The 16,884-nt window shown below is 41.8% G+C and overlaps 1 protein-coding gene across 1 annotated transcript in view; it reads right to left on the reverse strand.

Moving 5' to 3' along the window:
- Nucleotides 1-12,074, reverse strand: part of KIF1B (kinesin family member 1B) — a 48,217-nt gene extending 36,143 nt beyond the window's left edge. Inside the window, exon 1 of the mRNA XM_010147082.1 lies at nucleotides 11,886-12,074. Coding sequence (XP_010145384.1) covers nucleotides 11,886-11,991 — 106 coding nt within the window. The 5' untranslated portion in view covers nucleotides 11,992-12,074. The remainder of the gene's footprint in view (nucleotides 1-11,885) is intronic.
- Between the last annotated feature and the right edge of the window lie 4,810 nt (nucleotides 12,075-16,884).

Consider the following 16,884-nt stretch of genomic DNA (forward strand, 5'->3'; position numbering starts at 1 on the left):
TTTATCTGCTATTTCAAAAGGTCCAATGTGGCAATTAACTCTTCTGTTTGCAAACTGACACTAAGGCTTTGTGCTGCAGCTATAATTAGTTACCATCAGCATGGCACCGTAGCAACTTTTAATGTTGGACTTAGTCTATGCAGCCAGAAACTCAATCCCTTTTCCAGGCCCCCCGCTTCACCAAGAGCCAACTGCTTAGGTCACGTGGGATCTTCCAGCTTTCCACAAGTTCAGGTTTCTGCATCAAACAGAAACTGGAAGGCATATTTTACGAAAATCACTATCTCCTATCTGCTCCTACTGAAAAAGGTTACAGAAAACTCAGAAACTTGAAAAGGATGAAACAAGTTGAAGACCCTATTTTACTACTGCAGGGTCTGAAAACTCTTCCAGGATGCAAAGCAGCAACCACAGTTTGGGTTCATGTGCATCATTTACCTTTGGAACAGAAGGCTGAGAAAAAGGCGTGGGAATATTCACGTTTTAAAAATATACTCTACACACTGGTGGTTGAGGGAGATAAATGCCCATACTAGTCCTTTAATTGAATTAGGAATTTCCAGAAATTTTGCCTAATATTCTTCATCTTTATACATAATATTTACATCAGTTTTCTACTCTGATAAGCAAATGGAAAGAATAGAAGTAATAACATGTCATGAATTGATACAAAATTCAAATAAAAGTGCACTGTGTGAACAGCTACGCAGCATTACCATTCAGTTTGAAGCAGTTTTAACATTGGCAGTGCCATCCCAACTTAGAGACACAGCTTGGATTTTAAAAGCTAATTTCTCCTTACAGTTACACAGAAAGCCATACAGAGCTGCTTCACACCGTCTGAGCAGCCTCTAAGCAAGCGTGATCCACATATTCTCGGAAGCTCAAATCATTTAAATGCTTCTTTTTAGCTGCTCAGCTACTAAAAGTTTGGTGGGCTTTTTTTGATACTTGTCACTACAAACATGAGTTTTATATATCACTGACCAAAATGTAAGGAAACCAATAGTTGTAAACCAAATTCCTTCCCATCAAATAATCTAAAATTCTGCATCATTACATAAGACCCATAAACTTGAACTAATTAGTCCTTGTACAGGAGAAGTATATAGGAGCAGTGCAGCCAAATAAAAGATGATGAGAAGCAGGAGCACAATCAATGAAGGAATTATAATTTAAGATGTGTTGTATCAACAGTAACAAACCAATCTCCACAAAACATTTGGATTTTAACATGCCCTTAAACAGGCAATTTCATTTTTTGGCATAAGGTACTTCCACAGCCCATCCTACTTGTTCCTTAATTAACATTTTTCATGCCATCCTCCATCTGCTTTATCAGCTAGCACAAAAATAACCTACACTTTCAACCTTTCAAAGCTATGACATTAAATTCATCGCTAGTTTTAAATATTAGCGAAAAGTGTCAGCTGATGAAAAGTTAGTCTTCTAGATACTTTTAACTGGAAGCAGCATTCTCTAGCTTCTCACCCCTTCCTAAACATACACACAAACACATTCCCACTTCAAGCCTCCGTTTCTGGGCTTACACTTCTATTCTCCACTAAAACTGACCAAGTAAACAGACAGTGGGAAACCTACAGAGAAGAGGAAAAAACTAAAAAAAGCAACAAGCAAACCTAGCCAAGATCAGCCCCCTCATTCCATTCCCATCTACTCAACCACATAAATACTTTTGCAAACACAAAGAATGACCAAAACTACTTCTTAACCACGTAAAATCTCACGTCAGCTTGTGACACTGAATTCGCAGTCCAAACCTAATCTGTTTTCATCACAGTCAGCACTGCTCCTCAGCATGTCACAAATTTGGCAGGTTAGAAATTATCTGCAGCTCAGTATCGGGGGATACACGCAATTCTTTCTAACAAGTTCCTGGAACAGAGACAGAGGTAAGAATTGAAATTATTCTCTTTTCCTCATTACATCTGAAGTCAAGGCACTAGATTGAAAAGCTCCACCTCTGTTAGCAGAGTCACATTAGGGGCATCCTGCCATCAGACATGCCACATATTAGTCACCGCAGGGTGCTCCAGTGAAGAACTGACCAGCTGCAGTTCGCCCTTCAGATAAACACCAGCAGACAGAATTAACTTGAGCTAAATCCTCGGATTAGCTGATACACAGTCTGTGCGGAGGGGGGACGGACAGGGGACTGACAGATTAATATTAAGAAAAACCATGACAAACTATCAATTTGCCAATCTGAAATAAAACGCAGTAAAGGTGAAAGTCAGGGATGAACTGGAGAAACTGAACTTCCATCACCTGTGCAAGAGAGCCTGCCCTCCGTCGTGTACATCCTCCATGCCCCTAGTGCTACCACATCTGTCACTGCTGAAGGCACAAAGCCTCCTTAATTTCTACCTATGAAATTAAATAAGGTTTCATCTCACAAAAGAGGCTTCACAGCAGCCTCGGTAATTCCAGTGGCAGCAGTAACCCACACCGAGCACACATTCCTACCAAATGCCAACACCTATGAAGAGATAGCAGTGAGCAAAAAAAGGCACTGTCCTGTCTTCACTTGTATCCCCATTTATGGTAAAGAAATAAGCAGAAATGTTAAAAAACCCCACACTAGTCTAGACAGAACTTTGGAAGGGGCAACATTTGGGAAACAAATACCAAATACTTAATTTCTGTGCCTTCTTCAAACTTTATCTGAATCAATACAAGCAGCAGCTTTATTTTGTCCCCTTAGTAACCAAATTAACCAATGTAAAAGATCTGCAGCTTTCAGAACTGACTCCACATGACCAAATTAACATTAAATATACAGTCTCTTAAAATGCATGGGTCTGGAAAATATATCTGCGCCCTCTGTAGACTGGAATGACAACAATGGGAACATGCTCGTTACGGAGCGCAGGGTGGAGCAGACATTCTTCGTTTGTTGGAACGCGAATAACACCCCAAAGACACGTATAATACAGGCTTCTTTCCTAGGCATACGCTGCAATCAGATATATGGCTATGCTGCTTTTATAAGTCAGACTTTCAGGGTTGTTATTACAAGAGATAAATGAAGGGAAATGGACACTTCCAGCTTGCAAAGCAGTGCTTGCTTTTCAAAGCATTGTTTGCATTTTTCAAATCATTAAAAGGGAAGGAAACCAAATAGAAGCTAAGAACAGCTCATTTGGAATTCAACCGGATTCTCTCCCCACTGTGGAATTCCAGCCCTGCACTGGGAGAAAAGGTTGGATGGGGGAGGGAGCGCGGCTCAATAGCACCAGAGCAAGGCAAATGCTTGCTCACAGAAGCTGCTAGAAAGCCGCTCTCATCCTCAGCTGCTCAGATCCAAGCGCTATAAATACCATCTCTACAGCTGGTGTTCTTGGAGAACAGCGTGCCAGCAGGCTCTGCACCAAGCGGGAGCTAGCCGAACCATACTGTTCTACCCATCTCAAAAGCTGAGCAAAACCACTCCAAAACTTCCCTTATCACCTGATTGCCTGAGACCGCCCTATTGCAGAAGATGCTTACCGCTCTATGTACGTCGCTGGCTCAGCGCTTGGAGCTGAGCTGAATTCTTTCCTCACATGTTTCCTGCTTCAATGCAGATAAAGTACCTCCCTTCAGCCCCTGCTTTCACTTGACTACATCTCCAAGAGCCAGTGCCTTCTCTCCAAAGGCCATTTTGACCTTCAGACACATGCCAGCGCTCCATCAAGAGGACATCATGTAGCACTGGAATCCTGGGGGGTCAGTTCTGCCAGCCTCAACATCTTACAGGATTCATGTAGTGACAATATCTAACTCTTAAAGCACCTCCCATACAACTTGCATTTTCTTTACCTGCATACTTTACTGAGAGGTGGCACATCACGTAAGCAGTTGATAAAAAGAATCGTCTCTAAAGCCCTAGTTCTGCATCAGCGGGCACTAATTCACATGGTTTTCTCACCACTGAAAGAAAACTTTTCTAGGTTCATTAGTAGTATTATCTCTCTCTACTACAGGTCTAACTCCATAACAGGTTTTTAAAATGTAGTCCAACTGCATTCATCATTAGCTGGAACATCTTAGCCATCCCACGGTCTTGCTCCACGCCCATTATTTGTACCTCTAACATTTAAACATCATTAAATCTTCATCTTCTCCCTCCTCACCAAAATAATCCTCCAAAATAGATTTTTTTTAAACAGTGGGCAGTGTTAACACTTCAAATTATATTTATACAATCATGAGAGAGGCTTTAGAAGGAAAACCAAGCACCTAAAAAAATTCCAAGTTTATTTTCTTATCAGAAAAAACACGCCGAATTCAAGACTTGTAACAAAACATATGACCTGTCAATATCGTAGGGCACTCGGAGACTGTGATTAACAGACTTAGGGACAAGCAACAGGTATCTCTCACCCTGCAAAACAGAGAGCTCTGAAGTTCATATGCAGAGTCTCTGCCTGTTGTCGGTGTTCAGCACTGCCTCTGTTAACATCTTATGGCTCCTGCTCTTAGAAGGTACCTATTCACAAAAAACTGAAGCAGCAAGAACCACTCCCCACCAAACTCCACTCCTGCAACAACTATGTAAAGAGAGTAACAATTGTCCCCATCTTCTCTGAGACAATCTTCCATTCCAGCCTTCTCTTGCCTGTTAGAGGACCCACAACAAATGCAGTGACCGGCGGCAGGACAGTCATCGGAAGAACTTGGGTAACCTCTACTATGGTGACTGTCTTGTCTTTCAAACCAGTTCCCAACTCAACCTCAAGCGCAAGACAATTCACGCGTTCTCCACAGGACACACCACTAATCTTCCCATAAAACGGCCGGTTTTGATAACACATCTACCAGAAATGCAATGCAGCAGTAACGTACTGGACAAGCACTCATTTAGTGTTAACCACAGTTACAAGATTCACAGACCAGAAAACCAGGGTAGGGGTTAAATGACTTTCTTTCACTGCTGTTTATTTTCCCAAGAAAACCTCATCAGGCAAGACACAAGCATAAAAAGTTGGAAATGCTAAAAAAAAAAAAAAAAAAAGAAAAACAAGCTGTATGTAAAAAAAAAACCAAAACCACTTCATGACATGCTTTAGGAACCAATGCTTTTTGGCAGACACAAGTCATCAGAAATGGGGTATGCTTTTTTTTTAATTACCTAAAATATTAATTCTCAGAAGACAGATTGGAGTCAAGACTGAAATCTACCTACAAAAACGAATCCTCCCACCTATTCTATACTTCCACGGAAAATGTCTCTGAGAAAAGAGAAAAGTTACTAAGTAAGACAACTGAACTGGAACTCTTCTGGTGCCTCTTCCACCTAGGCAGCATAGGCTACACAAATTCCCCTTGCTTTCCTACCTAGAGGTACTCTGTAGCAGCCTAAGTAAAAGCCAGTTTCTTATAGGAAGTCTCTCATCAGCAATTTGGACCAAAGATTATTTCCATGAGACAAGTTCCTCCATGAAACCATCCAAACTGTGCATTACTGCAGGGGGAAAGAAAAAAAAGGATGCATTGTCCTCCTGAAGGCACACACACACAATAGGGTTCCTTTTCAGGGTGTCTTTTCATTAAGAAAACACTTACAAATTACATCAGGAAGATCAGCAAACCATACTTTTCCCCCTCCTTTAGGATTAAGCTTCTTTGACAGAGGTTACTACTTTTTAGAGCTACACAACAAGGAAAAGGTGTAACAATATCCCCTGTCGCTGTGTAACAATGAATCATAGAATCATAGAATGGTGTGGGTTGGAAGGGACCTTAAAGATCATCTAGTTCCAACCCCCTTGCCATGGCAAAGTACTGGCTGAACTACTGATGAGGTTACCGTGCTCTGAACCTTTCAATAGTTCTGACCTCTGCATTATTTTTAAAGTATCACTTATTTAGACAAGCACACCATAAATCAAAAGCCTTTTAAGCGAAGTCCTGCTTTCTCACCCATTTTTATTTAGCTCCAGAACAATTGCATAAAGCAGGTCACATCTTAAGGGAAAAAAAATATAGAAAGAAAACACCTAAGCAGAACAGGAACTCAAATTAGATGTTTCTATCTTTTTAAATTTAAATATTTAGATTTAGATCAGAGGTTTATAAATCTTAGAGAGGGAAAAAGAAAAAATACAACGTGCCACCATTTGATGAAAAATATTTTTCCTCAACCTCTCCAAATCAACTCCAGAATGCCTGACGAAGTTTTCCTGACGCCAAGGATGCCTGCCCGAGAACCTAACTGCCATATGTGCACCGCAGCAGCTGCCACTATTGGCACTGGCAGATGGGACCGCACCACTGCGCCTGTTTTCATGAAACATCCACTACCTCCAGCAGTCCACAAAAAAGAACCTTCCAACACCACCGAGCCACAAAGACTATTACCCAGTTAAAATTCAGACGGGTGATCTTCAGCCCTAACCCGAGGATCCTGTTGCACTCACACCTTTTAACAGAACCCGGACTGTGCCAGCACACTTCTAAATTAATACAGTTCACTGCGCCTGTTTTCATGAAACATCCACTACCTCCAGCAGTCCACAAAAAAGAACCTTCCAACACCACCGAGCCACAAAGACTATTACCCAGTTAAAATTCAGACGGGTGATCTTCAGCCCTAACCCGAGGATCCTGTTGCACTCACACCTTTTAACAGAACCCGGACTGTGCCAGCACACTTCTAAATTAATACAGTTTATGGCCAACCAGAATGCACAATAATCTCAGACGAACTATGGCTTGGGAACTTTGGTCTACTCTGGCACTGCCACCCACAAAACACTAAAACCTATTTTCATTCACCTAATGCACAATTAATGTCAATTGCAGAGGACGTATTCTAAGAAAGACATTCCTTATTTCCCTGCTCCATCAGCTTAGTTTTCTACATATGTTTATAGCTTCTTCAAAGAGTAAGCTAGCTGGACTCTGTGCTAATGCTGAATATCTAAATGCTTTCTTGTAGCTACTAGCTTGAACCTCTGCTTCATTTTCACTGGGTTTTATTTATGCATTATTTACTTACAGACAGGATTATCAAATCAGTTCCAAAAAGAAAAAAACCAACCCACACCAAGAGAATAAACCCAACCCCAGGGAAGTCTTTAGGCAGAGAATATCTTAGCTTTGCATTTCATGGCAGCAGCTGCCAACGTTGTTCATATTTGTCCCATTTCAAAACCTGATATAAAAACAAGAACTACTGACAGACAAAATACCCTGAGATAGAGCTCACCATTTCTCCCATGTATTACATGGTAGAATCTTTTTCCCCACTCACCACGAAACCACTAATTAATGGAGAGGCAGGAAGTAATTAATACATCATGGGTAAGACACATTAATGTAAATCATTCCAAACAAAAAACAGTGAAAAAGCAAGAGTTCAAGATACATTCAGTGAAGGTATGCTGGCAACTGTGATCTATTCTTGAATTATTAATTTCAAAAAGCTGCTTCTGAGTTTGCCCTAGAGCATGACAAACCCCCAATCTAGTAATTTAAAGAAAATATTAACATAGATAGATTTTCAAATTTATTTAAAGACTGACAAAATTAAACAAAGTATCTCAGGGGAGGAGCCAAAAGTGTTATTTCAGCAGTTTCAGTCTGTTTCAATACTAGGCAGGATTTTATCAATAAACCACCACCACAAAAAGCCACTTAGAAGTCCACGGATACCAAGTTTCATGTGAAAATATTCTGCCATAAGCAGAATATGAGACAAACAAGACGTTAGGCAGTGTCAAGCTAACTGATATGAAGTACTGCTAAGAGAGAGATGACCTCAGGGAATTAATTAATTCTCAATATGAAAAGTCCTCAGAGCCCACTGACTTTTCGCTTTTCCCACCAGGCACCCCAGCACGGCTGATGACGCTACGGGCAACGCTACAAGCCCAAGCCCCTAGCGGGTATGGACGCGCGAGACCTGCAGGCATGCGGCAATATTGACCCCTGTACAGCGGGCAATGGAGACGTGCTCCTCAAAACAGAATTCCAAGTGAAAACAAAGCATTTAGGTCCACGGTATCCACTTGCACAGAAGGAGTTTTTGAAAACAAACACCTTATGTTTCTTCAGATCGTATCTAAGTGATAAAAATAAAACCCAACAATGGTCTTTTCTTAAATTAATCCCTCTTGGTTACTGTTTTTGCAGGGGTTTTTAATCAGTAATTTGATGGTGCTGTCACCTCTCCTTTGGAAAGCATTTTGCATTCCCAAAATAACTCAAGTTGTAGGACTCGGCAGATTCTACCTTCTCCTGTCTCTAGGAATTCCTCTATTATTTTCTGTTCTCCTGTCCCCACTTCTCCAGTTTCATTTCATACTGCCAGAACTCCTGGCAGTATCATTCAAATGAATACCATCTGCAACTAGATGCGAGCTGAGCAGCACAGGCCTTCTGCCAAAATCCCAGCCCCTGAACGCAGTCAGCGCATGTGACTTCAGCCCGACTGCGGAATTCCAGTTTGGCAACATGTGTTTTAAAAATAAAGACTGACAGCTCTTAAAGTGCAAGATACTTTATTACTGCATGTCAATACCTTTGCAACCAGAAAGCCTGGGGGAGGACAACCTTACTCTTCTCATCTAGTATAGCAGACCAAAAAAACCCAATTTCAGAATTACTCAGAGTCAGCCCTCTTAATATGATGGGCTAAAGACCTTGGTAAGAACTCTGGATTTCTGAGATTTAGACATCTATAGAACTGTATTTAGCTACACTGTCTTTTTTAAACACCGAAATTACAAAGATGGAGATCTACTATGGATCCTGATTAAAGGCCTTGATCTTCCACAAGAAAATGACATAAAAGCCAGATCGGGTAAGAAGTGGATTCTGCAGGAGACTTCAAGACCACAATAAAATTACACTTGTTTTGCTTCTAGGGCAAAGTTAAAATGTGTAAAAAAAATTGAGAATAAGCTTTCTGAGCCAGGAGGATGTTCTCTTTCGCTGGCAAGCCCACCACAAATGGCAGGCAATCCCAAAAACTGTAAACAGCCAAACTCGCACCAAAACTGACAAACAAAAGCAGCACATCAGGCAACAAGCCTGGTGGCATCCCGACTTCAGGAATATACTTCATTATGGCCGTCAAGAAATAGTCCTTTCTTCACACATGCATTAAAAAACATAAATGGAGCACACGTGGGATACACTACTATCTATATATTCCATTTTCCTTAACATAATCCCAGGCACTTCACCCCAGTTGCTCTATGATGTGGTCTCAGCCTGTATCAGCCTAGACATTTATAGAACTCAGACTCGGACAAAGTTTGAACTCAGGACCCACAAAGAATTCATAGACTAGTTTGGCCAATCAATGCATAAAGAATTCAAGTTCAAGTAACAGTCAAAATCCCTTCTTCACTATCACATTCACACTGCCTTATCAATCCTGCCCACCACAATAGTCCATTAGGCTTTCATTCCAAGATAAGGGAACTTTAATTGTCTCTGAGACTTAAAATAGTCACTACCCACATTTCACCAGCCTCTCAGATTTGCCCTGTCAGCTTGACTAGTGCCCAAACGACAAAAGAACCTCCTGAGAGACCACACATCTAAGCCTTGATCATTTAACCGGCACATTTGAAGGTATGAAGCGGGAAGTGCATAGGCTAACGTTACTACTGAATCCCCTTTATTTGGAAATTGCTGCATCGGACGTGAGACTCGGATACATAAATATCACCTTCTATAGTGAGTTTTTCATCAGCAAGTTCACACCTTAACAGTAAGGAGTTCAATAACGTAAGCGTGAGGCTGCAACGACTAAGAGATGATGAAAAAGAAAGAATCCTTGGAAGAAAGGGCAACAATACTTATGCTCCCAAATCTAACACGTAGCCTAAAAGCTGAAGAATTTCAGCTTGAAGTTACGGGCATCACACAACTTTTTAGGATGATTCTTTGGAGTAAAGATTTCTGCTCAGGTTTTTTCCCCACCAAACACTGCCTTATTCATATCTTTTATTATATGATTCTCTTCCGTTCAATGAATAAAATTCCTCCTCTGTCTATTCCTTTCTTCTGTATCTCTTCTCTAAGAGGGAAAAACAGCCCACCACCGACTGTAAGAATGCACAGCTATTGCAACTGATTACTTTTCCCAGTCTCTAATGGCCCCTGAGGACGTACAGACTCATAAAATCATAGAATCACTGGGTTGGAAAAGACCTTAGAGATCATCAAGTCCAACTGTGTCTGTCTGCTGACTTAGACCTGACCATCTGTCTTATCACCCACCTTATAGCAGAGCCACAGGACTCAAACAGAAGGCTACAGATGAGAACATTTCCAGAGCACAAAATACAGCAAAAGCTATACCGACATACCCAACTAGATACATCAGGAAGTATTTTTCTCCTTTGAAAGCTGATGCAGTTTCTTAACAGTGTGTCCAGAGCGCAGCTCCAGCATTCAGAAACAGAACCAGTGACTACACCACATTTCAAACCTCAATAGATTGCCACTCACTGGTCACCCTTGTCACTGTACCACAAATAAGCTGTTTCCACAGGCTCCTGGAGTTCAGTCATCTCAAGCGTCTAAAATGATTGCTGTCGTGACATGACAGCAACAAGAAAACCTGTTAACATGGCACCGCTGTACTCCAGAGCTCGGTGGCATTCCGCAACAAATGTCGTCTGACGGAGTCTGTAGTTCTTCCTTTCTATGCTGGTGTGCTCTGAAAGTTGGCAGGCAACTTGGGATACAAGCACCTGCTCCTACATGAGATGACTCCCAATTCCCCTGCACTTTAAATGGAAATATTGAAACTCAACTGAAAACCCAGTTCCTGCGGGTCGTATTCCACAGAGGGTGTGAAGGTCAGAATTTAGGGCACTGAAAAGCAAGCTCTCTTCTGTATGGTGCCTCCAATGAAACCATAAACACTGTGTATCATTCAAGTGACCAAAACCAGGACTTAAATTCCACTGCAGAAGCAGGCTGAAATACAACCTCAGCTGAAGAAAGGGAAGGGCCTGTAGGAAACCTCCTCTGTATTAACAAGCATGAGTAAATGCCCCACTAATCAAAAGAGCAAAGCAATTCAATGCTCTTGGAGCATTACTTCCTACAGCTACAGAGAAGATGACTACTTGATTATCTAACAATGAAAAACTACCATAAGAGCAGTTTCTAGGTATAGCTATCAGGCTACACGTGACCAACAACGCTGCAGCAAGGGGTATCAATACTGCCCTGACCTTGAGGAGCATGGTTAAAAAACACCCCAAACCACCAAAAAAAAAAACCAACCCACAAAATCATCAAGAAATGGTATACCCACATTCAGTTTCCCCACGCAAGAGTCTTCACCTCCAAATTAGACCCACAATAATTATTTAAGAACCCTAAGACTGCCAGTTGGTTACAAAATAAGATGGTTCTATCTACTCTGTTAACACATAAAACTTGTCATCCTTTTCCCTTCAGCTTTCTCACTCAAATTATGCTCCTACACAAAGGCCCAGACTGCAGAAGAAGCACACCAAGAACTAAAGCACCAGACCCGAGCAGGAGTTACACCACAACAATTACCGTGAGGTGGTCTGCGACGTATCCCTGTATCCATCAGCCCACTTGGCATTCCCACACACTGAAGTTAACAAAAAGGTTTTCACTTTGGTGTTATAATCTCTCTGTAGAATAATGAGCTCCCCACAAGCAAACACCATCAACAACTGCATCAACACCAAGATACTCGTGATTTAGACTTTCTAGTCAAATTCAGAGACAACTGACAGACTCAGAAGAGAAGATTCTCTAGAAAGAGTAATTCTAGATGATGTAACGCACACAGTACTCACTTCAGACTGACAAAAAGAAGATTATGCAGGAAGGGAGAGGAGAGAGAAAGGCTCCCTCAGGAGATTAAAATAACTTACTGGTTGAATTGCCTTGCATCTGAATGATACATTTGGATTCTTTGCTGGTTTCTCGGGAATTGAAGGGCCGGACCCGAACAGCCACCTTCACTGAAGCCCCCGACATTCTGGTTGCTTGTAGTGCAGTCAAGAAATAGCAAGTGAAGGGGTCAAGAGTGTTTCAAGTTATCCTTCTTGTTGGTGTTTTCTAAAGAGAAAAATACAATTTTAGTTATTTACAGCTGTTGTATTCAAGATGTTGATAAAATCAGGGTAGTTCAAAGTTGTTGGGTAACAAATTTCTGGTCTGCAATCACACTCTCCCCCGCACTGAAGCTGTCATTTCAACAACAGTGTTGGAAATACACTGAACAGCACCTGCACACCGTCTCCCTAGTCAAAAGTTTGTCATCTGAAGCAGTTCTTTTGAAGTGTAGAAACACACTTCTTTCATTACTTGGTTTTCTTCCCAGAAACTGGGGATGCTGATACCAAAATGAAGATCTGGTTGCAACATGTGTTAGGCTTAACCTAACAAAGATAATTTTAGCAGTAAAGACACAGCTACTTCGATTTCAGCGTGAGCTAGCTGCCCTACACCACGTGTCTAGGTTCTCTAGCTGTCAGCCCTTGCTGCCACAATGCAATAGCTGTAATAATATTAAAACTAACATGTGATGGGCCATGTCACGCTGACGTTCAATACACACCTTTCCAGAGAAAAGGGCGTACCCCACAACCTTACAGATCCCTTTGCAGCCCTGAGAAAGCCCTCTTCTCAAAGGAAATAAAAACTCATTAACTACTCGTATATCTGGTGATTAAAGGACACACTACTCCGTAAGGAAGAGGAATCAAAAATTATTGCCTTGAGGGTAAACATTGCTATCTATCTACAGCATGTGTTCACCAGTAAATTCACGATTATCAAAATACTTGTTCAAATCCTGCCACATCCAAATGATGGAGCACATCAGGCAGGACACTATCAGGATACCCACACTCCAAACTTCAAGGCACATCTGAGACAGTACTGAAATGTAGGGTTAATAAAGGTTGGTTCAACATCATTGTCTTCAACCAGCCTTTTGCATTAGAAGAAAGCTTTTCAGTCGGTCTGAAATTAAGCAGTTTAACTTACTGCCATGGGGTAGTCGGTAGCACAGCTCAACAGCCTCAAAAAGTAGGTGTTTTTTTTTTTTGAAAAAGCCATTAAGGTGCAGTAAAAAGCTTCCACCTTGGCTCAGAAAGCCTCCATGGCACACACTCGCAGAACCTGGCAGACTATACTGGGAAATCATGATTACATGGCTGATTTATCCTTACATTCTAAACACCTGCTACAGCCAGGCTGAAGACAGGATGCAGGGCCAGGTGAGCCTCAGGTCTGACTCAATGCAGCCATTTCTATCCTCAACCTGAGTTCACGTGGGCAGAACTCTACCCTGCACAAGTCACCATGCACGGCCCAGAAATCCTGACATCCCCTAAAGTTATCTATAAGCCACATATCCAACGAAATACTCATTTCAGAGGGGCAACCACAGAAGTACATGACCTACTAGCAGGTCTAAAGCAGAAGCATTTCAGTTCAAAAGTAAGTTCTACAGCTGGTAAAAATACTGATACGTGCTTAATTCCAGTTATGACACATCTTCCCACAGTACAAGAAGATTTTAATAAATCCATGACTTCATTAACGCCATCACATGGGGAAGGCAGAAATTAAATTACTCCAGAAGTAATTTAGAGCATTCCTTGTTTTAGCAGGTACCTGAGGTTACCTCCCCAGACTAGGACAATTAGAATGTCTTTAGGAACAAGCCAGCTGGATTTCAAAGTCAATGATACAGCAAACTGGTGGAATAATGAGACAGCCACGCAGTCCACTTTCGGCTAGTGCAGAATTTTAAGAAGTTTCACAAGGAACTTAAAACATCGAATAGAGCGAAGAAGTAATGGGAATTAATTCACATGATCTTCAAAGTTTAACAGAGATTCTGGGTCATTTGAGAGACCTGTTTTATTCACTCTTGCTCAGAGGGACCTAGTTTTTGTATAACAAAGCACACCAAACATGTGGCTGTACACTGAGTACCTACTGTGTGGAATTTTTGCTTTCCCTTCTTAGCACGACCCTTGCGTAAGTACCTGTGCCCTCACACGAAAGCCAAGCGACGAGACTAATCCTGATACAACCCAGCAGTATTATTCAACTGACCCTGAATATTGCTGCTAGGAGACAGGAATGTTATTGTACACGCCCCTAGGCACTCTGCTTCTGAAATGCACTTGCAGAAATCCAAGTGCAAAATCTCTGCTGGTACCGAGTTCATGACACAGTTCACTTGGTCAGGTTGCAGAAAAAGATGAGTTGCTGGAATTTTCACAGGGTGTAGAACATCACAGAAACTACCTGACAGTGGCTTAGTGGTTCTCTTCTTTCTTTTCCCCATCTATGCAAATTAATGTAAAACCCATGATTTTGTCCACTTCCCGTAAAGACTAGCGAATACAGGTAATGCTGTTAATGCAGGGGATTGATTTTAAGAAAATAAAAATACAACCAATGTGTTCTTCTAATATTATTTATGAAACATAGGGAGCTTGTTTTCCCTTCCAACTGAAAAGTCCCACATACAAAGATGTCATTCTGCTGTTTTCACAGACATGCCTCTCAGAATACCTCATTAATTTCTGCAGACAACTAGCATATCCAGTGAACTGGCAAACAGAAGATGGGAGTGAAAGAATCGTCTACTTGTAAAAAATAATTCTCGGGCACCTCTGGATACCATATTCACAGTAAGGCGGCATGGAAAGCACACCGCCAGACCCCACGGGCACCAGCTGAACGATAGCCTTGTTTCCAACACAGCTGTGAAGAAGTTCTTAGAGAACAGGTCACAAAAATCACCTACAACAGAATAAAAACTGGACCGCCAGACTTCTGCATTTACCAGCTTTTCCCAACCCTAACTTTTGTGCTCACAGAAAGTTGAAGTGTGGCGTGACTTGAAATTGCATTCCTCCTCAACTCTGCTGGTTTTCCTAGCCGAAGTAAGCAAAAGCCCACTTGCAGTTCCATGTGGTTTTCAGATGTTTTCAACACCATCTCACTACCCAAGACTTCATTTTCATCATTTAAGAAAATTTAACCAAACCCGATATATTTTTCCAAGCTCCCCATAAATTTAAGTTGTTGGTGTTTTGAAGGTTTCTTTCCCCCACTTACCAGCAACTTTAACTGGCTGTAACGTTTTATAAAGGCAGTATTGCACTCATCATACAGAATGCTAAACGGGGCAAAATGAGACCGAGTTGCAGGGCACCACAGATCATAAATTGCAACTGGTTTTTCAGGGTTCAGATTTCCCAACAGTATCACTTACCAATCCAAAAGGTTGTGTACAGCGGGGTAACAGGAGATGTAACAGAGCATAACAAGATGTGCGATACAGCCTGTGGTACAATCTAGAAGAACAATCTTTATAAAAGACAGACTCCTCTCTTTTTTTTAATGTTCAGTATAGGCTTAGGAGGCTGCCCTCCATGCTAGAATGATTCATTCTCCTAATACCGTGGAAAGAGTCTATTAGCTGTGTATCGTTTAACATTCAGTCTGTCTGAATCCAATCAGGAACCAAGTAAAGAAGGGAACTGCATACCAGAGCCTTTGACATGATACACCACTGGCTCTAAACCAGGCGGTAAAGAGTATCAGAGTTGTTTAGTGGGCACAAAAGCAAGTCCTACATATTCATTTCACACTTGTTTTAAACTATTATTGAAAGATATCCACCCTGTTAAGTCACATGGTGAGGTTTAATATTAAAAGCGGGTCATTAAACAACTCCTCCAAACATCTCATCTGTTTGCTGTTATTCAAGCTGCCAAACCCAATGATGTCGTTCAATCACTCTTCATGGTCTCAAAGCACTTGTAACTCGATTGGGACTTTCACACAAATGTTTAAAGAGTCAAGCTGTTGGATCCTTGGGCGTATCTGAAAGTTTTGGCAAACCAGATTTTAGGCAAAATCAAAATACACAACATGTGGCTATTTTTTGAAGTAAAGTTCCAAGCAGAGCAGGGATTTAGAGTCAAATTGTTACTTATATATTGAAGTTTGCAACAAGTTCAGAGTGGTTACAAAAAGAACGTTCAGAATCTGTCTCTCTACATTCAAACAAAACCCAGGCACACATCACAAAGGAAGAAGCATCGCTTTTATTTAACATACCGGGCCATTGTGTCATATCTACGTAGCTATGCCTACCAGAGAAGGTGCTAACTTCTACACAAAAAAACTGCTTGTAGCTCAATCACACAACAGCTCTAAGGAAAGAAAATGAAGCAAGATAGAGATAACGGCATGGAAAGGGCAAAACAGCTGTTCAGGGCAGCAAGGGTTTATGAACAAGAGGACCACAGCGAATCCAATTTCGGGTCCCCCGCTAAGGATCAGGGCGCGACGACAGTCCGATAGATCAGCTGAACTCACACACTACGAACTGCTATCTCCGTACTGCGTAAAGATGCCAGACAAGAGGGGTGTAGAGCTCGGCGATGCACTGAAAATCCCATGATACGAACATACGGCTCCTCATCCACACGCCAGTGCACTGGATTGTGCAATAACAAAAAGAATGAGCGAAGGAGGAGCTGGAAGTGAAGAGAAACACTTCAAAATCCCGTATGAACGTATCTGGCGTTTTGGGGAACAGGTACAGCTTCACCACCTGCTTCTGGTGAATCCTCCTTCTCCAACCCCAGTTTAATACCAATATTCTGCCGATGACCCAAAAACGGCCAGGCTTGTCATCCTGTCTCCCGCCGCCTGACTTAGCCCAGAGGATTGTCAGATCATCATCCCAACATGGCTGCCTCAGGAATTGTGCCGTACCCAATCCAGGCTCGGATGCACTACCTACAGCCCGCAAAGCACACCCCGAAAACCACAACCCTCCCACATTCTCGCATCTGCCGGCCGGCTGCGGGACACCTTCGGGACCGAGGG

The sequence above is a fragment of the Eurypyga helias genome, unplaced genomic scaffold (genome assembly GCF_000690775.1).
Source record: "Eurypyga helias isolate BGI_N326 unplaced genomic scaffold, ASM69077v1 scaffold4692, whole genome shotgun sequence".
NCBI lineage: Eukaryota > Metazoa > Chordata > Aves > Eurypygiformes > Eurypygidae > Eurypyga > Eurypyga helias.